The 23,226-nt window shown below is 46.6% G+C and overlaps 1 protein-coding gene across 1 annotated transcript in view; it reads left to right on the top strand.

The window, feature by feature from the left end:
* LOC122379543 (serine/threonine-protein kinase/endoribonuclease IRE1-like) overlaps positions 1 to 23,226 on the top strand; it is a 343,804-nt gene that overhangs the window by 5,985 nt on the left and 314,593 nt on the right. The window contains exons 2-4 of the mRNA XM_043361827.1: positions 9,843 to 9,911; positions 10,106 to 10,197; positions 15,794 to 15,925. Coding sequence (XP_043217762.1) covers positions 9,870 to 9,911; positions 10,106 to 10,197; positions 15,794 to 15,925 — 266 coding nt within the window. The 5' untranslated portion in view covers positions 9,843 to 9,869. The remainder of the gene's footprint in view (positions 1 to 9,842; positions 9,912 to 10,105; positions 10,198 to 15,793; positions 15,926 to 23,226) is intronic.

Raw genomic sequence — 23,226 nt, 5'->3', positions numbered from 1 at the left:
TCAGGTCAATTTTGCGACCTCTCCATTATAAGTCAATGGGAGAAAATTGAAAAGCGTCTGTTTTGCACGAACGTTATTCTAGACACTCTCAAACATCGAGATGTAGGTAAAATGGACACACTGAACCGGAAAATGGCAACTTTGACCCCTCGTTATGTCCCCGAGGTCATCTCAGGTCACGAACAGAATCTAACAGTTTTTCGCTAATAACTTCTGATAGAGACGTGCTAGAGCGCTGAAAACGCCTTAGATGTGTTCGGCTCGACGTTGCGGATCAACTGATATGCAACATGACCTTTTCCGGTCAGGTCATGACCTTGACCTGAGGTCAAATTTTCAGGTTGACCTTTCAAGGTCAAATTATAGTTCATTCGACGCGTCTCGACGAGAGGAACACGATGGTGGCAAAAGTAATGTCATGGCTCTTTTGAGTCAAAAGTTATTGCCGAAAAAACGTTTTTCGTAAAAACGGCCATTTTTGGAGTTTTTGCCCCCTGGAGGCTAAACCGTTGACTGAGGTCAAATCTGAGAACATTACTCAGAAAGGTCTGTAAAAGGGCTATCGAATGCGCTTTTCCGCGGCGCTGTAGCTCTATCGGTTCCCGAGATAGCCGTTGGCAGTTTCCAAAATGTTGAAATAGTGGACATTTGACCTTTGGTGACCTCTGGTGACCTGACCTTTGACCTGACCCAAAAAATGACGAAGTGTTTTCGTCCTTATTTTGGACGTTCTTTCGATTGCCGCTTACCGCGTGTCGCTACGTGGCCCAGGAGCCGAGTTAGAAGGGGGGGGGGGGTGTTCAGACACCCCCCCGGCCCGGCGCGGAATCTCAGAGCACCGGCCCGGCGCGGGTTAAGGTCCTAGGTCAACCGGTGACCTCTGAGGTCAGGTCAAGTGCCCCAGGGTACGGTTCAGTTTTTGGCGAATAACTTCGCAAAAAACGGCCGCAGAGCCGCGATTTTGGCAGCATCGTGTTCGCCTCGCTCAGGCGCGTCGAATGATATACTTTTTGTCCGGGTCAGGTCAACTTGGGGTGTTGACCTCAGGTCAAGGTCAGGTCAGCACCCAAAGGTCACGAAGTTGGTCGAAAGAGGTCATGTTGCATATCATTCGATTCGGCAGGTCTTCCTGAGTCCATTGGTGGCTTTCTCGACTCGCTAGCTCAATTTGATCAAGAGTTATTGACGAAAAACTAATATGACCTTGATGACGTCATAAATGACGTCACGCAAGGTCAACATTGCAAAAGTGACGCATCTAACCTTGCAAGGAGTGCATCAAATCACGATTCTGTGTGCTTGAGATAGTTGGAGATCGTTCCCGGCGCCAGAATAGCAGTTTTCATTTTCCCCCATTGACTTATAATGGTGAGGTCACGAAAATGACCTGACCTCATATGACCTTTAGGAAAAATCCGAGATATACAAGTTGTGAGACTCATAATGGATACTAGATCCTGCAAGTTTCATTTCCCTGTGACATCTCCTCTGGCAGTGAGGGCCTTGCGAAGTTGCGACATCTGAAGACCGTGCAGAGGTTCACTTATGACGTCATAGGTCAGTGACCTGACCTGACCCAAAAATGCGGTTGGTGTCAAAAGATGCGGCTGGATCAAAGGTTAGGTATGCCAAGTTTCAGCTCTCTATCGCCAGCGTGTTCGGAGCTATCGCGAAAAAACCCTATGGGGGGGGGGGGCGGCACCCGTCCCCCCCTCGGCCGGCGAGGGTTAACACTCCCCGTATTGGTGTATTGCCAGCTGCGAACGTATAAAGGGGGGGGGGTGTCCGTTGGATCCCCCCTTGCCGTTTCGCCCTTGATCGAGCTAGAGGTAAGCGGAAAAAACAAGCGTGTTGCCCGTGACGAGGTGAACGGATGATACCCAATTTGAACTCTCGCCGGCACAGGCCATTTTGCGTCCTTCGACGGCACAAGGGGGTGGGGGCTGATACGACCCCCTGGCGTTTGGCCCCTGGTCAAGCAAGAGCTTCGCAAAAAATAACGAGCGTGTTGCCCGTGACGAGATGAAGCCGATGATACCCAATTTTAAGGTCCTAGATCATCGGTTGACCTTCCAGCCCGGCAGTTGCTGGGGTAGTTCGCCACCCACCGTTTGCTGGGGGGGGGGGGGGACGTTAAACGCCCCCAGCCGATAACTCGAGAACCAATATGCGCAGCGAAACGCACTAGGCGTCAAACGAAAGAACACGACGAGACGCTTCAGATGAGTACTTTAAAGTTGAATTTTGAGGTCACAGGTCGGGTCAAGGTCAGGTCAAACACCTGAAATCGGACTTTCAGTAGCATGGACTTCAGGACTTCGCAATGGGTGCCTCTCGTCATAAACGTGTGAATAAAAAAACGCGGCGCGTAGCGCCTCTCCGCTTGGGGTATCTTTTGGTACATCAATTTTGGACAATGTGTGAAATTTTTGACCCCAAGTCATGTCAGGTCAGGTCACCAGGTCAAGTTAACTGACAAAGCCTAAAAAAAGTTTGCAATCCTGTCCAGCCTGCAGTGTTTGTCAGAAAGGTTTTAAACTTGGTGGATTGCATGCTGCTATAGGCGCCTACAATTTGTATCTCTCGGATTTTTTTATATCCGTGACCTAAGGTCAGGTCAGTGGCGTGACCTTACCATTACAAGTCAATGGAGAAAAATGAAAATGCCTCTAGATCCGTGTGTACGCATAGAAACAGTCCAAATATTTCAGAATCACAATGATTTAGACCATTCGTGATGACCAAGGTGTCATTTTTGCTGATAGCCTCTAGAAACATCATCCGAGGTCATTTGAGGCTACAAACAGTTTTTTTTTGCCAATAACTCGCGATTGGAAAGAGATAGAGCTCTGGGGATGGTCCCATTGTGTTTGTCTTGTTGAGACGCATCGACTGATATGCAACATGACCTTTTCCAGTCAGGTCATGACCTTGACCTGAGGTCAAATTTTTAAGTTGACCTTTTAAGGTCAAATTATAGTTCATTCGACGTGTCTCGGCGAGAGGAACACGATTCGGTATTTTGATGCCCTGAATTCGAATTTGCTATCCATTTAACCATCGACCTGGTGGGGGGGGGGCTATTTTTTGCCCCCCCTCCAGACTTTTCGATATATCTCCAGAACCACTGCGCCGATCGTCACCAAACTTTCAGTACCCTCCCGGACATCAATTTTACACACTGTGACCAAAAATTTTCCCAAAGACTATGATAGGTTGGCCGGAAATGACGTCAGAATGACGTCATGTTCTGCCGTTTTCGACCCAAAAAAGAATTTCGCGGGAAGATCTGTCAGGCCTATAGCTTTGCAAATACAGAAAAAAGATACAAACATAAAAGCTGTAGAATGGACAGGGCTACAAAACTGCCATCTCGGATTTTTAAAATTTTTGGATTTTGACCCCCAAAAATCAAAAAATAGATTTTTTGAATATAATAGCCAAAAAATCCAAAAAGTTTTTTGAATTTCGAAAAAAACCGGAATATATGTGATAGTCCTTACCGCCTTCTATCTACATACCAAATTTGAGATCGATACCTCGTTTTTGGCCAAGTTATAGCGAAAAAACTGTTCAAAATTGATGACGTCAAATTTTCAAACTCAATTTTCAGCAATTCTAGACCTCTTAGCGCAAAACAAAGACCACCATTAGACTCCCCGTGACGAGTTGCATCGAATCAATACCCATTTTATGCAAAAATGTCAACTTTGAAATTTGACCTTTTTTGACCTGACCTTGACCTGACCTCCACCAGAAAGTGACCTAAACCGTGCCTGATGGTCTTATAACCAACACCATTGAGGTGGAAATGAAAAACTGGCCATAAAACATGCATCGCATAACCTTAGTAAAGTTGGGTTCATGTGGTGACCCTTGGTGACCTTTGGTGACCTGACCTGTGACCTGACCTGGTATGACCAGTGACCTCTAACAGCAACATATCTACTAGGCAACTGACGCCCTATCGCTGATTCCCGACAAAATGCGTTTTCCTCGGTGTTATAGCGCATTCCCTAGAAGACCCGTGAACGGTGAAACATTTCATCTTTGACCTGACCTATGACGTCATCGGTGACCCCGAGGTCAATAAAATTTGGTTTCCTTCGACAAATTTGACAGGCCTTTCGAACACCGTTTGAATTTTTCGGATCCGTCCAGTAGTTTCGGAGATACGAGGGGGGGCAAAAAATAGCCCCCCCCCCCACCAGGTCGCGTTATAAACAGACCCCACCAGGGCGCGGGTTAAGGCATCGTCGGTTGTTTATTGTAGTTCATTTTGGGTCAGGATCAGGTCAGTGACGTCACACGCCTGACGTGACCCAATGCACAATTGACCTTGCAGACTTCCGATGCCCCCAACGCATCATTTTTAGAGTTATGACATCGAAATACACACCAAACGATAGAAAATTGATCAAGGATCACGATAGTGAAGGTTTCAAGTCGATATCTCGTACCGTTTTGCCGCAATTCGGCGCGGAAATCTAAAAAAAAAAAGGTAGATTTTTTCCCGAAAATTTGACCTTTGACCGGTCATAAGTAGGTCAAATGTTCACCAAGGATAAACAAATATACCACCAATCGCGAGATCTCGTTGAGAAAGCAATCCGTTGGTCTTTCCGCTAAGCTCTACGACGCTCCGTTTTCAAACGCCAGGGGGGGGGGGTTGCAACTTGCACCAACACCCCCCCCCCCTGCATGGGCGAAGGTGGCAAAACACCGTTAACGGGCGAGAGTTAAACCTCGATATCTCAAAAAATTTCCGACCGATTTTTTTTTTCATCAGATAATCAGAGCGCCGGGCCGGTGCTCTGAGATTCCGCGCCGGGCCGGGGGGGGGGTGTCTGAACACCCCCCCCCTTCTAACTCGGCTCCTGGGCCACGTAGCGACACGCGGTAAGCGGCAATCGAAAGAACGTCCAAAATAAGGACGAAAACACTTCGGTCATTTTTTGGGTCAGGTCAAAGGTCAGGTCACCAGAGGTCACCAAAGGTCAAATGTCTACTATTTCAATATTTTGGAAACTGCCAACGGCTATCTCGGGAACCGATAGAGCTACAGCGCCGCAGAAAAGCGCATTCGATAGCCCTTTTACAGACCTTTCTGAGTAATGTTCTCAGATTTGACCTCAGTCAACGGTTTAGCCTCCAGGGGGCAAAAACTCCAAAAATAGCCGTTTTTACGAAAAACGTTTTTTCGGCAATAACGTTTGACTCAAAAGAGTCATGACATTACTTTTGCCACCATCGTGTTCCTCTCGTCGAGACGCGTCGAATGAACTATAATTTGACCTTGAAAGGTCAACTTGAAAATTTGACCTCAGGTCAAGGTCATTACCTGACCGCAAAAGGTCATGTTGTTGCATATCAGTCGATCCGCAACGTCGAGCCGAACACATCTAAGGCGTTTTCAGCGCTCTAGCACGTCTCTATCAAAAGTTATTAGCGAAAAACTGTTAGATTCTGTTCGTGACCTGAGATGACCTCGGGGACATAACGAGGGGTCACATTTGCCATTTTCCGGTTCAGTGTGTCCATTTTACCTACATCTCGATGTTTGAGAGTGTCTAGAATAACGTTCGTGCAAAACAGACGCTTTTCAATTTACTCCCATTGACTTATAATGGACAGGTCGCAAAATCGACCTGACCTTAGGTCACCGATATCAAAATTCCGAGATAAACATTTTATAGATATTGTTGCTCTAATCAATCGCTGAAAGTTTCAAGGCAATCGATCAATCGGTGTAGCTATGACGAGCATTCTTATTTTTTCTGAGGTGAGGTCACTTGGCGTGACCTGGTGACCTGACCTAAGGTGACCTGGGTCTGAAATTTTCACAACATGTGCGGAAAAGATGCACGAACAGGTGTGCAAAAAACGGCGGCGCTCCGCGCCGCCGTGTTTGAGATATCTGCGAAAAACCGCAGGGGGGGGGGTGTTCAAACACCCCCCCGGCCCGGCGGCGAGTTACCTAAGTGTGGAACTACCCAGCGCCGAGCCGGCCGGATGACGTCACACCACGGCCAGTGCCGGCGCGGCGGCAGACTGGCCGAGATTGGCATGGTCTTAACCCTCGCCCGTATTGGTGTTTTTCCAGCCGAGAACGTATAAGGGGGGGGGGGGTCCGTTGGACCCCCCCCTTGCCGTTTCGCCCCTGATCGAGCTAGAGCTTCGCGGAAAAAACGAGCGTGTTGCCCGTGACGAGAGGAAGCCGATGATACCTAATTTTAAGGTCCTAGGTCATTGGTTGACCTTGCAGGTCAGGTCAATGACCCAAAAGTCGGGAAAATCGGGACCTGTTAGAACGTCGTAAAGTGTGGCTGCTACGGGGTTTTTCGGGGTGCTGATCACGAATATCATGTTAGTTTTGATCACAGATGATGTCTTCATGCATTTAGTCCGGGTCGGGTCAGGTCAGGTCAGGTCAACCAATAGGGGTCCTGCCGGGTATTCCTAGTAGGTGTCAACCGCCTCTGATAGCTTCGTAACATGTTACGAAGGCACCAAAACTACTTCGTAAATGTTCAAATGGTTGCTAAATTCGAATTCAGCTGCAAAAACTGACCTAGAAACATGTAAAACTCGAAAAAGTGTACCGAGGTCATCAAAGGTCAATGACCTGACTTGACCTTCAGGTGACCTTGACACCCACTCTAACGCATGGGGGCAACATCATATCACATGTTTGAACGCTTGAAACCACGAAAAGACTGCAAACGCGCGGCTAATGCGAGCCGACATACGCCGAATCGCGATTCCGGCCAAACATGGTCTCGAAAAGTAGGTCACAGGTCAAAGGTCATTGGGGTCAGGGTCATGAAATTTTCAGAGTAGATGTAAAATTGATTAACGCGAGGGTACTGAAAGTTTCGTCGCGATCGGCCGCTTTTTACGCGAATTATTCGCGAAAAACCATGGGGGGGGGGTCCGTTCGACCCCCCCCCCCCTATACGGGCGAGGGTTAACTTGGCGAAGAGGTATCAGACGCCAAATCAGACTTCTGCTGCAGCCATTAATCACATTTCATGCGCTTCTTCCATGTGTATGAGCTATCAAGTCCTTCGAATACCTAATGTGTAGGTGAGCGTACCTGCATTTAGCAGTGTGTGCTATGCTATGTGGATGGGCACATCCGACAGTCGACACACTGCGCAATGGATTCCGATATTGCTTGGCTGATTCTGGCTTTGTGTCTTCGAACGAACCATTGAAAGGGAGGACGTCATTTTTAAAGGTTGTTAGGTGCACTCAAACGTTTTAAGATAAGCAACTGCTGATTGAATTTCTGGCGAGGGTTGGTGGAACGCTCTGTTTACAAATGAGTATCTACCTACCTAGTACCTACCTGCAGTGGCAAATAACTGGGTCGCGGTCAGTTAGGCATGATTCACGAAGTCCCTTATCTTTTATTAGACTTATTAAGCCCAATGTGCAACATTTGCGTCTTTTCGCGTTGTATCGGGTAGCAAATGAGAAAATCTGCTTCTTCTCCACAGCCCTCAATTCAGGCCCATGTTGTCCCCTATCTCCCTGCGTGTCCAAGTGCACAGATGACGTCACACGAAGGGGCGGAGTCAGGGGCGGAGCCTGGCGCAACGGCCGCCATATTTGAATTTGTTTTATTAGAATGTATTCTATATTTTAGGTTTCAGTCAATTTTTATCGATAGTTTTATGAACGGTTAGCTGTAATATAAGTGATTTATCAAGAAAAAACACATATTCTGCTTGCAATTTCGATTTAAGTACGACCCGCGCCTAGATTCGAACGCACGATCTTTGGATTACGGCGCAAGCATCCTAACCACTACACTACCGCGGCGGCGTGGCGGCCGGCGGATGGGAGGCGGCGGAGGCATGTGGGCTTTTTTACGCATTTTTGGAAAAACTAATGGGTTTAGTGAAAAACGCTTCTTAGATAATTCGAAGAAAAATGTCTTGGCTTTCCGATGACGCACTTAGTTTTGTGCTAGCTTTAGCAGAGTTTGTTCTACAGCGCTTCAAAAATCGCCCATTTGCATAGGACTTAAACGGGACTTCAGGACTTGCCCCCAGATGACGTCACGAGCTGACGTCACGATCAGGTAGAATCGCCGGACGACCCTACCTGGTATATAGGGCCTTGCCTCAATTCAAGAAACCGCCCTTTTCCTTATCGCATCATTCCAGAACATAATTTTCAAACATGTGTATCTTCCCCACAAAAAAAAACTGAAGCAGTTTCCTTCCGCTCCAATGCGCCGCTCGCCCAGGGAGACGGAAGTGTTATATTCTCGGCGGCCCAGTCTGCATTCTGCAGCACACTCTGGCGGACCCCCAGCACACGACTGAACGATTCGTATTGTTGTGAGTGACTGTGACAATTCACTGGTGGTTTCGGAATAATTAACAGGCGGCGCAGCCCAGTGCCTCTTACAATGAATTACAGTGGCGAATGCACTATTGCAGAGAAGAAATGGATTGAGCAGATGCCCAACCTCGCTGTATTATCAACTAAACATTAGGTACGCTTTACATTTTAATCAGGCAATCATGTAAACAAACGACTTGCGAGTTGCGACCCTTCCGCCTTACATAACTCGGCAGAATGCCCCTGAGTCGGCTAAACTACACTGCATCTCTTCAAACCTTAAGTATTTTACAATTTACCACTCAGCTATGCAACAGGTTTATAATTCACTGCTCAAGTTTCAACCCCTTTTTCCCTATCATCTTTTTGGCACCGTCAATCGCCATCTGGCATCTGGGCTGCCCACTGTCCAGCAAATAATCCGGCCGTCTCCAGTTCTCTGGCAGGGGCTTCCAAACTCAAGCGAACTCGCCGAAGTTTCGCTATTCAATGCGCAGGATCTGTACAATTGAGTTTGAGAGCCTCTGGGTTGGCTCGGCGCGCCTGCGCTGCGCCGTTGGTCCGGCCAAGTACGCGAGTGACGTCATGCTATAAGCGTCATCCCCCGACCAAAGTCACCAATCAGAGCCCTAGAATCGACTTGTAGTTCCACACTTAGGTAACTCGCGGCCCGGCGCGGGCGCTGTCACAATAAACTTCAATCAATTTCCTACAGGTACCCGAAATTTGATGGCCCGGCGAAAAAAGTGGGGGCGTTTAACGCCCAGCAACTGGCGGGTTTGGTCAATGACCCAAAAGGTCGGAAAATCGGGACTGGTTAGAACATCGTAAAGTGTGGCTGCTATGGGGGTTTTCGGGGTGCTGATCACGAATATCATGCTAGTCTGGATCACAGATGATGTCTTTATGCATTTAGGCCAGGTCGAGTCAGTTCAGGTCAGGTCAACCAGTAGGGGTCCTGCCGGGTATTCGTAGTACATGTCAACCGCCTCTGACAGCTTCGTAACATGCTACGAAGGCACCAAAACTACTTCGTAAATGTTCAAATGGTTGCTAAATTCGAATTCAGCTAAAAAAAATTGCCTAGGAACATCTAAAAATCGAAAAAGTGGACCGAGGCCATCCAAGGTCAATGATCTGACCTGACCTTTAGGTGACCTTTTCATCCACTCTTATGCAATGGAAGCAACATCGAATCACATGTTAGAACGCTTGAAACCACGAAAAGACTGCAAACGCGCGGCTAATGCTAGCCGACATACGCTGAATCGCGATTCCGGCCAAACATGGTCTCGAAAAGTAGAGGCCGCCTCCACTGTGTGGAGGGCTTGCGGTCCGTACGGAATTTAAAACAGAAGCCTATGTCAAATTCCGTCTAAATTCCGTCCAACCTTGTCTCTAATGAATATGAGACTATGTCCTGACATCGCAACGCCCACCACTCTTCGCCAAGCTGAACTCTACCAATTACTCTGAACCATTTCCAGACAGACGGTTTCTCCGGTTAGCTGCCGATGGGTGGCCAGGTTTCTTCAGAGCTGCGAGTTGTGAAAGAGGTAAGTACAATGCCTGCATCCAAATATATGCACGTCTGGAGTTTTGCGACATAACAATGCAATAGGTACTTAGTCACTGCCTTGTTCAAATAATCAAATCTTCATTTGGAGAAACCCACGGATGACGGTTTCTGTTTTTGTCTGTGTAGGTACCACAGAGCGGAAATAATATTTTTTTACATATTTGTCAACAGGTTCGTAAAGGAGAAGTGATTTCTGTCGGCTCCATCAAGTATAATAAGAAGAAACTTCTGGGAGAAGGAAGCTTTGGGACGGCTGTTTATCAGTAAGTCATCCCTAATTCGATAGATTTACCTACAAGACAAGACAATCCGCGCACCAGCTCAAAGCACGGGCCACATATGGGCCAGCTTCGCAGCGATGCATAGTCGGTCCGATGCAATATTCCGCACTATATAATCAAGCAGTGGTAAACTCCGCGTCAAACACCAGCCGCTGAGGGTGGGGGGGGGATGATATACCGTGTTGTTCCTCGCTACTTCTTCGACGATTCGGTCCCAATACGGATATATAGAAAAGCACAAAGTTACCACACATATTTCTGAACAATAAGTCGTAGTTACAGGGTGGGGCAGAAAGATTTACCTCTTTGTTTTCAGCCCATAACTCAAAAAGTTTTGGACGGATTTTAGTGAAATTTTGCATGCGGCTTCCCAATTGACTCGTGTATAACTGTTATGAAAACAGCTCGGTGTTGCCATAAAACTGCTAACGATATAATTGAATACCTTAAAAAGACAGGTACAGTGTCGATGAAGTCCATCCCAGGCAGAACAAGGCATGTCCGCACCAAAAAGCTGGTTGATATCGTGCACAAGATGGTGTCTCGAAATCCTAGGCGAAGCAGGCGCAAACTGGCAAGTGGCAAGGGACCTCGATTTTTCGCCCAAAATGATCAGAAGAATCATAAACAACGATTTGGGCATTAAGTAATACATGATGCAACGTCGACACCTGATTTCAGCCGCATCCAAGGAAAAGTGGCTACACAGGGCCCAAAAGATATTGGAGGAAATCAGAAGCGCCGGTAACAAGGTCTTCCTCTGATCCGATGAAAAGATTCCCACGGTTGAGCCCCAGATGAACTCCCAAAGCGACATAACCTTGGCAGATGGTACATCCAGTATTGATCCTGCTATCCGGACCAGTTTTGGTCGCCACAACCCTGCTGGTGTCATGGTTTGAGCTGCCGTCGCATCCGACGGCTCAAAAGGACCCTTGATCTTCATCGAGGCGGGTGTGAAAGTCAACTCACACGTTTATGTCCATCAGCTGGAGGAACATGCTCTGCCTTGGGTCAGTCAGTCGTTCCGAGACGGATACGTCGTCGTCCAGGACGTTGCGTCGTCTCACACGGCCAACTTCACTCAACAGTGGTGCAAGACCCACATGCCTGGGTCCTGGGACAAGGTCATGTGGCCACCATCAAGTCCAGACCTGAGCCCGATGGACTTCACCACCTGAGCCATCCTGGAGAGGGAGATGTGTGCAACACCACACAGCAGCATCGCCGCTCTGAAGCTGGCCCTCGACACGGCACGGTCGAATTTCGACGAGGACACCGTGCGGCGCTCGTGCCACTCCGCAGGTGGAGGTTTCGGGGCAGGGGTGAAGACCAAAGGTGGCCATATTGGTTCATAGTGCTGTTGCTGAGATGTGTACGTGCTACTGAATATGTGTACCAAAAATCATTTGAATATCTGTTCTGGTCTGTAATATTTTAAAAAATCAAGAGGTAAATCTTTCTGCCCCACCCTGTAGTGTCAGAAGTTCGTGTCGATCCCATTAACCCGCGCCCTGCTGGGGGGGGGGGGGGGGGGCAGATTCTGCCCCCATCCCGGATTTTCGTGACAACTCCAAAACCGTTGCAGATATCGCTACGAAATTTAGGGTACCTTATCCTACATCAATTTGACATCGACTGTGCAAGTTTCATCGAAATCCCTTTGAGAAGTTTTGAAAAACTGGCGTTTTTGTGACGTCACTTCATGCCATTTTTGGTCAAAATTGTCTAAATGTTTATAAATTCACAAAAATTACATTTGTGAAGCAAACCTCGCGAAAAAGCTAGCAAATATGTAAAATAAAGCGCGCTACCAAACGGCTATTTTAGATTTTCAAAATTTTGAGCTTTGACTCCAATTTTTTTAAATCTTCTTTTTTTAGAAAAAAAACTATAAAAAACCAAAGGTTTTTTTTGAATTTTCAAAAAGCCGCAGTACCTATATGTTATGAAGACCAGTATTTGCTATGCTCATACCAAATTTTGAGACAATCCGTCAATTTTTGGTCACAGAATGGCCAAAAAACCGCCAAAACAACACATGACAAAATTTTTGATTGCTAATTTTGGAAGTTATCGACCACCTACGACAACAAAAATACCACTGTTGGATTCTCTATCAAAATCTGAATCAGATAGACACCAATTTTGTTTGAAAAGACCAATTTCGAAATTTGACCTAGTTTGACCTGACTTGGCCTGACCTAGACCTGAATTTCGTCCAAAGATGATCAAAATCATTTAGTGAGTATCGCCATTGCATTCTATGGGCAAAATGACCCGTAAAACATGTGTCGCACATAGTCCGTTCAGTGGCTACATTGTGATGACCTTTGTTGACCTGACCTGACCTTGACCTTGAACTTTGCATGGCGCTTTAGGTAAAGGACATCGTCTTCCTACCCTAAGGATGCGTTCTGGGTGAGCGCCTTCAATCGCCTCTTCACCAACGGGGCTCAGACGCCAATGCTGTGAAAACCTGTCATTTTGACCTTTGACCTGACTTTGACCTGACTTTTGACCTACTTAAGTAAAATTTTTGGTGCTCTTAAGATCGGCCTCGTTGAGACCTTTTGTTTGCCGCTTTCCCTGTCTCTCTACGACCCTCCGTTCGGAAGTTAGGCAGAGGGGGCAGAATCGCCCCCCCCCCCCCAGCGGGGCGCGTAGTGCTGAATACCCCAGCGGGGCGCGGGTTAACACCCGAGCCCTCGACCAACAAAAAGACGTATGCGCGTTACGAGTGGTACGACATGCTGCCATTTGAATAAGCATTAGGGTCGTAATGAAAGTATGTCATACATTTGAAGTCACATAATCCTCCTTGTCCATTTTCGTTCGCCCTATGACTAAAGTTCAGGGAAGGCCAAATCGTACCGATATACGATTAAACCGCGCGGGCCAGGGGGGACGTTTCCGAGTTCCGACCCCTGGCGAATATTGGCGATAGCTCCCGAACACATAGGAATAGGAAAACGAAACTTCCAATACCTTTTCTCCCATCAATTTGACATCTTCTGTAGTAAAAAATGGACCTAGCCCCTTTGATGACGTCACATGGTTGATTTTTCTAGACTCCTATATCCTGCAAGTATGAATAAAAATTACGAACACAGTTGTGTAGCGTTTGACCCAGAAAAAAAAGAGAAAGTACTTTTGGTGACCTTAGGTTAGATGTCAGGTCAACGACCCTTAGCCTGGGGTCTGAGTTTTTTTTCGCAAATAACTTCAGCAAAAATGGTCATAGAGCCACAACAGTGGTAAGTACCATAACATTTGCCTTGTCAAGCCGCGTCGAATGATAAATATTTTGTTTGAAAACGATCAGGTTTTATGTTTACCTCATTGACTTCGAATGACCTTTGATTTACCTTGACACATGAAAGGTCCTTCATGATGGATTCGTAGCCGCTGATCACGCATTTAACATCTATTTTCCTCTAAGCATTCATTTAGAGCTTCCGGATGACAAAATTGTGAAATAGCCTCTAGCAAGGATACTCTTCCGTGACCTTGACCTTGGAGCAGCCTTTTATCGTAATATGAACCACATAAAGGGACCTGATAAGCCTCAAAACATTTTAAAACATCTTGGAATTTAGTACGCAAGATGTTAAAAAAGTGAAGTTTGAGGTCAATTTTTAGCATGACCTTGACCTTACCCTTTAATTTTGAGTACATTTCCGAATTCCTCCGTTTCTCTTTTTTCCGTTTCATACCCATCTTTAGCCAGTTTTATGCATCCTGCCGTCCTCTTGAACGCTTGCTTTGAGATCACTACACATTTGCCGGTTTTACCATTTGACCTTGACATATGAGGTTAAAAATTTTAGGTGCTTTAGAATCGTTTAGCGGAGACCTTTTGTTTGGTACCGCTTTTGTTTCCGTAGTTCCTTTTTAAGGAGTTAGACAGGGAGTGTTTTTGGAGAGAGAGAGAGAGAGAGAGAGAGAGAGAGAGAGAGAGAGAGAGAGAGAGAGAGAGAGAGAGAGAGAGAGAGAGAGAGAGAGAGAGAGAGAGAGAGAGACAGACAGACAGACAGACAGACAGACAGACAGACAGACAGACAGACAGACAGACAGACAGACAGACAGACAGACAGACAGACAGACAGACAGAGACAGAGAGAAGTGTGACATGTCCCAAAAACCACAGGGGGAGGGGTGTTCACCCCCCACCCCACCCTTCCAGCAGGGCGCGGGTTAACCCTATTAGTGGCAGGGGGGTTGTTTTCATCCACCCCTCAGGTTTTTCTGGAATATCTCCAGAACGGCTGGAGATAGGATGCTGAAATTTTATGACTTTTCCTAAAACTAAACGGGGCATGTTCCCTGAAAATTTCAAGTTGATAACTGTAACAGGGGCGGTTCCAGGGCACCGGGAATTGGAGGTCCTGTTCGTAAAGTGAGTCTTTTGGATGAACATTACGATGCTGATGCATTATAGTTGTTTACACCAGTTTTGCAAACAGCGACTGAAGCATATCATGTGAAAACATATACACAGTGATTGTGCATGTTCTTTTTATACATTTTCCTGTAATAGGCGGATCCAGGTATCCAAAAAAGGGGTGTCAAGTAGATGCGCACTTTACCATCTGATGAGCGATTTGGTAGTATTTATATTGCCAGGGAGCGATCGAATTCGCCATATCAGGTTTTTATTCCCAAAAATCATAGGCGCGTCCAGGTGCTGAATATTGGGGAGTAATTACAGACAGTGATTGTTTGCTTCTTGGAGCATGACGTTCGGTAGGTAAAAGGTATGTCACCCCTATCTTCTTTCCTGGAACCGCCTCTGACACATACACAACCATATATTTACTCGTCGACACATTTATGGCGACGCATACGATTCAACAAGGCATAAGGTAGCTATCTAGCACCGATTCATCGTAATGTTTCACAATACAGCATTGGTTATGTTTCACCTCCCAACATCGGTGCCCTGACGCCGCCTATGCATGACTAATATAATTTTAGTTATGTTATCTCACATCATTGTAACACAACAAGACCATTGCCAACCCCCTTTAGAAACAGTACAAACAAAAACCTTATTTATTATGCTTTTTGTGTACTCCCTAATTCAGTGACCTGTATCCGCCTATGATTTTTCACAATGCTTATTTTTAGGATACATGTGAATTTCTGGTCCATTCTGCATCGATCGGTAAAAGTTGTGTCAAAAATGGTTGAGAAACTTGGCCGTGATAAACGATCAAAAAAGCATCTTCAATTTGCCATTTTTACCCCCTGCTACCCCCTATTTATATTTTTGAATTTTTCTCTTCTTTGAAATGTAGATCACGTTGAGTGAAATCGAATGCCGTTTGAATTTTGTAAATCGGTCCGTTAGATCTCGAGATATCAAGGGGGGGGGGGTCGTAAACAGCCACCCTTGCCACTAATAGGGGTAGCCAGGAGCCTGCCACTAATAGGGTTAAAAAACGAACTCCATGCAGCTTGTGCAACCTGTTTTTGGCATTTCCATGCGATATCGCTTCCTCATCTAGCCGGTAATATGGTTAAATATGTCCCTTTTGTCTGGAAGTAGTGACACTATGGATGTTTTTGCACACAGGGGACAGTGCGGAAGGCGGGAAAATGTGGCAGTGAAACGTATACTCTACATCGATGAAAAGCAAGAAGACTTCATTGAAAAAGAAATCAGACACCTTCAAAAACTAGAAGAAGATGGCATCAATGTCATCAGGTAAGATTGCAAGTTCCAAAAATGTTCATCACGAATTGCCTGGCGATTTGTGACACATAGCACATGCGAAATAAAAAAGTCATACAACTATAACTTCGTCCATGGAGGTCGATTTCTGTCCAGTTGCGGGTGCCCGAGCTCTCCACACTCCACGGCGGATTTGCAGTGCTCGGACACCTCCATCTCAGCAGAATCGACACTCATGCTCATAACCCGGCACCGTCTGGGCTATTTCCGTATCCACGACAGCCTGGAGGGGGGGGGGGGATCCGACCTGCTAACTCGAGAACCAATGGTCGTATCGAGCCCCGCGAGGCGGCGTTCGAAAGGTCTCTACGAGACCTTCCCAAACCATTCTTAACCCTCGCCGGCACAGGGGGGGTTGATGTAACCCCCCCTAAGGTTTTTCGCGAGTAACTCGCGTAAAAAGCGGCCGATCGCGACTAAACTTTTAGTACCCTCGCATTGATCAATTTTACACCTACCCTGAAAATTTCATGACCCTGACCCAAATGACCTTTGACCTTTGACCTATTTTCCGAGACCATGTTTGGCCGGAATCGCGATTCGGCGTATGTCGGCTCGCATTAGCCGCGCGTTTGCAGTCTTTTGGTGGTTTCAAGCGTTCAGACATGTGATTTGATGTTGCTCCCATGCATTAGGGTGGGTGTCAAGGTCACCGGAAGGTCAGTTCAGGTCATTGACCTTTGATGACCTTGGTTCACTTTTTCGAGTTTTACATGTTTCTAGGCTAGTTTTTTGAGCTGAATTCGAATTTAGCAACCATTTGAACATTTGCGATGTAAATTTGGTGCCTTCGTAACATGTTACGAAGCTGTCAGAGGCGATTGCCACCTACTATGAATACCCGGCAAAACCCTGACTGGTTGACCTGACCTGACCTGACCTGACCTGGCCTAAATGCATAAAGACATCATCTGTGATCAAAACTGACATGATATTCGTGATCAGCACCCCGAAAAACCCCATGGCAGCCACACTTTACGACGTTCTAACAGGTCCCGATTTTCCCGACTTTTGAGTCATTGACCTAACCTGGAAGGTCAATCAATGACCTAGGACCTTAAAATCGGGTATCTTCGGCTTCCTCTCGTGACGGGCAACACGCTCGTTTTTTTTCCGCGAAGCTCTAGCTCGATCAGGGGCGAAACGCGAGGGGGGGGGGGTCGTACTATTGCTTCCAAATTAAAGGTAGTGTGCCACCTTCCAATGATTTCCCATTTTATTTTTCCTAGGATAAGAAGCTTCTGTTTTTACCTAATATCGCAAAAAAAAATCAAAAATGGGCCTGGAATAGTGCCTTTTTTGCCTAAAAGTTTATCGGTTTTTCGATATGTCTAACAACTGTAGTGGGCTGACGTGTAAACAGGCGTCGGCAACAATCGCGAATGCGGCGCACATGTGACAATAAGCAAAGGTCATTATAGAGTTACGACGTACGGGAATGAGTTATCAGCTGTCTAATCGTAGACAACGCAAGTGGAACTTAAACTGTAAGCCTGTATTGGTATTGTTTCTTTAATTTGGCTGTCGGACATTAATTTGTGGTTTGAAATATGATTTTATGTAAAAATAATTGATATGAAACAGCCGTCTCTTAAGTTATGACCCCATTTCACCACACGCAAGTGGCAGAAATGACAATGATCAGCTGACGCATTTTTCTTGGCCGAAGTCAGAGCGCGCGGCCCGACGCACCACGCGTATTTGGAAATTCCGACCTCGACGAGCATCAAGAAGCCACCTAACAGGCGTGTTCGAAACCGCAGGAGATGATGATGAACGGGTTTATCGAAACTTGATTGGATGAGCCTATCGGTAATAGCGATTTTAGTGTGTGCATTTATTGTTCATAGTGGTGTGAAATGTGGTTGGGGTACGACCGACAACCCGTCGGGGCGAATTTCGCACTGGGGTACTCAAAATTTGAAGAATTTAAGACGTTTCCATGAGTTTTGAAGGTATGGATAAGTTCTAAAAATCCGGTTCTCCTTATCCGGGTCATTAACTCCATATGGTCCAAGAAAGCTGGTACACTACCTTTAAGCTTGATTCGCGTCTGGCTCTAGTACTGCATTGAATACCCTCCCGAGCCCCTCCCGTATCGCCAGGGTAGCTGTCCCGGTGAGGTGCGTGTCAGACTGAAGCAGTGCGTCGACCTTGTGACTGTCAGTCCGCGCCTGGGGCGGGGACACGGGTGTGACCTGTGATAATGGCGGGCACGTGAGCGTGACGCATAGCTGACCCATTCTATCCAATCAGGGACGATGAGAGCGCCACAGTGCAGTGGTCAGGCCGATGACCGGGGGAGCGCTGCACACTGGGCCGATCGCCAGGTCTAGCACGACATGGGTAAAAAAATCGATTTTTGTGGATGTGCAATGAAACCTATACCAATTTGTTCAAAAATGATAATACTACATTGCTGTGGTCTTTGTTGTCCAACACAATTGCTATTTCATGGCGAAAACTCAGCTTAAACACGAACTTCGGAATCGTTTGGACCGAACTCGTCCCCCGCGCTCTTCGACAACGTATCTTTGATCCACGAAAACAATCACAATTTGAGGAGGATTTCCACATTTATATACATCAAACGATAGCTCCGGGTCTGCAAAACACACATAACCACATGAAAATGGCGAACTCTTACTTGGTTATGATGTATTGGCACCGCAAAGATTTAAAGACGAAAATATAATTTCACATAATTGATGTCACACACAAATAGACTTTTAAAAAAAGTACCGCGGATTACCGCTTCGAAAATCTCGCTACATGTCAATGATTCATTGCACTACAAGATCCAACAGTCATTTTTTGCGACTTTTTGCGACTTTGGATGTAGTAGCCAAACATCAACCCGCGCCGGACCGGTGCTCGGCGTCAAACGCGCCGGGCTGGGAGATGTTGATTGAACACTCCCCTTCTAATTCGGCTCTTGGGCCACATAGCGACACGTAGTAAGTGGCATTCGAAAGAGCGCCCGAAATTCCAGATGGAGTATTTAGTCATTTCTAGGTCAGGTCAAAGGTCACGTCACCAGAGGTCATCAAAGGTAAAATGTTGCATATATCAACATTTCTCGAAAACCGGCCCTTACCTCGGGGACCAATAGAGCTACATCGTCGCGGAAAAATGCATTCAATTGCTCTTTTAGCGGTCTTTCTGAAATAAGCCCTCACATTTGGCTTAACCCTCGCCCCTAGTGGTGTTTTTCCAGCCGCGAACGTATAGAAGGGGTCCGTTGGACCCCCCCCCCCGCCGTTTCGCCCCTGATAGAGCTAGAGCTTCGCGGAAAAGACGAGCGTGTTGCCCGTGACAAGAGGAAGCTGATGATACCCAATTGTAAGGTCCTAGGTCATTGGTTGACCTTCCAGGCCAGGTCAATGACCCAAAAGTCGGGAAAATCGGGACCTGTTAGAACGTCGTAAAGGGTGGCTGCTATGAGTTTTTTGGGTGCTGATCACGAATATAATGTTATTTACGATCATAGATGATGTCTTCATACATTTAGGCCAGGTCGGGTCAGGTCAGGTCAGGTCAACCAGTAAGGGTTTTGCCGGGTATTTGCAGTAGGTGGCAACCGCCTCTGACAGCTTTGTAACATGTTACGAAGGCACCAAAGCTACATAGTAAATGTTCAAATGGTTGCTAGATTCGAATTCAGCTCCAAAAACTAGCCTAGAAACATGTAAAACTCGAAAAAGTGAACCAAGGTCATTAAAGGTCAATGACCTTACCTTACCTTCTGGTGACCTTGATACCCACCCTAATGCATGGGAGCAACATAATAATCCCATATTTGAACGCTTTAAACCAAGAAAAGACTGCAAACCCGCGGCTAATGCGAGCCCGACATACGCTGAATCGCGATTCCGGTCAAACATGGTCTCGAAGGAAGGTCACAGGTCAAAGATCATTAAGGTCAGGGTCATGAAATTTTCAGGTTAACTGTAAAAGTAGTTATCGCGAGGGTACTGAAAGTTTCGTTGCGATCGGCCTCTTTTTACGCGAATTACTCGCGAAAAACCAAGGGTTCCGTTCGAAGATTCAGGCCCCGTCGCGCTAGAATGGCATATCGGCCCACTGTGCGCTGGTTGGGCTTGTTGCGGGCTAGAAAAATAGGGGTGGGGTGGGGGGGGGGAGGGGTGCGACGTGGTTGGCGCCGAGCACTTGCCTGGCGCGGGTAAATAATTATCTGATAAATATTTATAATATATGTTACGATTATATTGGCATTATTGTTTTAAATAAACCTGTGGTTATGATTATTAAACGCAATATTAAAACTAGCGCAGTCAAAGCACCCCGCAGCAGAGCAAAAAAAAAAAACATCAGACACCGTCCAGGCCCGGGCCGGGGTCGGATCACTTCCCTCGCCTTACAGCGACTTCTGTTTCGACCGTTGGGTCTCGCCCGCCGGCCACATGTGCCCTTGACCTTTGACCTACGATGCGTGTCCTGGCTGAATTCCGTTCCGATCGCGCGTCCAGCTGCACCACGGTTGCGGCCGCGCGGCCCGTCTCTCGCCGGGCGCTGCGCCCGAGCCCCGGGTAATGCCTCTGACGCCAGAGGCGCCCGAGGCCAAAATCGCCGATCGCTGGCCGACCACAGGTCACGTCCGCACCCCTACCCGCGCGTTTGAAACTCCCGGATGTCACAAGGCCCCGGATGTTTAACCTCTGGCCTACCGTGCACGGCTCGCCGAGCCGGGTATCTCGGTAAAACTCGGGCTTCGGTAGGGTATTCACTACAGTACTGGAGCGAAGTGAGGATCAACCTTAATTTGGAAGCAATAATACCAACCCCCCCCCCCTTGTGCCGTCGAAGGACGCGAAATGGCCTGTGCCGGCGATGGTTAAGATTCTAAGATTGAGGTCAACTTTCGGGTCAAGGCCAGGTCAAAGGTCAAATTCTAAGGTTTTGCATGATGAGGCTTACGGGCAGCGGAATCGATAGCTCTTGCTTAAAACTCACCAAAAATGACCTCAAAGGCCTAATGAAGGTACCATTTTTCACACCGAATTCGATGGTCATGGTTATATGTGACCCAAGGTCACTGTCCTGGTCATCAGCAAGCATAAAAATCGTATATATTATACAAGGGCTCCGCCACGGACTTTTGGTTGGGGGGACGGTCTGATCTTCGCCCATCGCCCTAGTGTCTCCTCTTAACCCGCGCGGGGCTAGGGTCTCCAGCCGAACGCGCGGGGCTGGGGGGGGGGTAAATTTTACCCCCCCCCCCTGTTATCTCCCGAACTAATGGTCCGATTTAGAAAATTCAAACGCCAATCGAAAGCTCTCATCACGAACTACTAAAAACATGTACTTAATGTAAAGTTTGAGGTCAAGGTCAAGGTCAGGTCAAGGGTACAAATTGCAAGTTTCTACAGTATCGGCCTTGCACCGTAGTTGCCGAAGAATGAAGTCATGGACTGAGACTGATCGCCCAAAACGTGTTCTTAGGCTACCAAGACAATATTCGTTGCATACAATATCATTCAGAGGTCAAGGTCAAGGTCATGTCAGGTCAGGTCAGGTCACCAAAAAAACAAAATATAGAAAAGGGCATGTGCGACACATGTTTTATGGGTCATTTTACTCATAGAATTCAATAGGCACACTCAATAAGTGATATGGACCACCTCTGGATGAATTTCAGGTCGAGGTCAGGTCAAGGTCAGGTCAAGTGAGGTCAAATTTTGAAGTTGGTTGTTAAGGCCTAAAAAGGTGTCTATCTGATGCAGTTTTTCACGGCAAATCGAATGGTGCTATTTTTGTTTCCGTACGAGGTCTAGAACTTCCAAAAAAGTCATTTTTCAAAAAATTTGTGTGTCGTGACGTCATAAAATTTTGAATAACTCCCACATTTTTGAACCGATTCTTCTAAAATTTGGTATGTAGGTGCACATAGACCACTTCTCTGACATATATTCCGGTTTTTTTCGATAGACTCAAAATTTTGGATTTTATAATGATTTTCCCAAAAAAGTCAGTTTTTTGAAAAAAATTTAGGCCAAAATCCAAAATTTTCAAAAAACCGAGATAGCCATTTGATAGACAAACTAAAATTACGTATAACCTTTTTTGTTGCGTCTTGATTCCTTTAAAAATGAAGATGTTAGCGGCGTTTGAACTTTTGCCGTTTTTTAGGCGAAAATGGCGAACATGACGTCACTAAAACGTCAATTTCTCAAAAAAATTTCCGACGGATATCGCTCAAATTTTCAGGGAACGTGTCAAATTGATGTAAGAAAAGGTACTGAAAGTTTGGCGGCGCTGCGCGCCGCCGTTTTGAGATATCGCAAAAATTCGCGAGGGGGGGGTAAAATTTACCCCCCCCAGCCCCGCGCGGGTTAACCTAGGATACCCCCAAATCCAGCTTTCTCATCGGATTTAGGCCACTTGTTTTCGTCATAGCCCTGATACGATGTTTTTTTTTACTAAAGAAAAAAAAATAAAAAAAATGGTAGCCCACCTGACCCATGATTTTATATTAGGTTGTAGCTTCCTCACACTGTCACACCAGACGAAAAAAAAAAACTTGAAAAACAGACCTCAAATTTTTAATGGTATCTGGCTCATAGTTTTGCGCTGAATCTGAATCCCTTTTTATCATTTGGCGTAGGTCGGGTCAGGTTAGGTGAGATCAACAAGTACGTGTCCCGCCGGCTAGCCAAAGGAGGTGTCCGAACCACCGCAGACAGCTTCGTAACATGTTGTATTGGTTGGTACCAAAACTACTTCTCAAATGTTCAAATGGATGCTTAATTCGACATCATCTCCAAAAAGTACGTGAAAAGTAAGTGAAATTCTTAACCCCCCACAACAGAAAAAGGTTAACCCGCGCCCCGCTGGGGTCTGCCGAGCAACGCGCCCCGCTTGGGGGGGGGGGGCAATTTGGCCCCCCTAAGATCTCGAGAACCACGCAACATAGCGACAAGCAGCAAACGGCGTTGGATAGCCCCAACGGGGAACTACTTGGTGACCCAATTTCATTGACCTCGGTCAAACCGATGACGTCACAGGTCAGGTCAATGGTCGAATTTTCACCGTTTGCAGGCATTTCAAGAAATGTGCTGTAAAATCTAGTTGAATGCATATCATTGAAAATCATCGATGGGGAATTGTTCGTCAAACACATATTTTGCTATTTGAGCTCCCTGATACCAGTTCAGGTCACAGAGGTCAGGTCACTGAGGGTCACAATATGAAAATATCATGTGATGCATGTTTTATGGTCCATTTTACATGACAAATGCGATTATGTGGGTCAG

This window comes from Amphibalanus amphitrite, unplaced genomic scaffold (genome assembly GCF_019059575.1).
Source record: "Amphibalanus amphitrite isolate SeventyFive unplaced genomic scaffold, NRLGWU_Aamphi_draft 000008F_arrow, whole genome shotgun sequence".
NCBI classification, from domain to species: domain Eukaryota; kingdom Metazoa; phylum Arthropoda; class Thecostraca; order Balanomorpha; family Balanidae; genus Amphibalanus; species Amphibalanus amphitrite.
The sequence above is the reverse complement of the archived record's forward strand: the minus strand, read 5'-3'. Positions and strand labels throughout refer to the sequence as shown.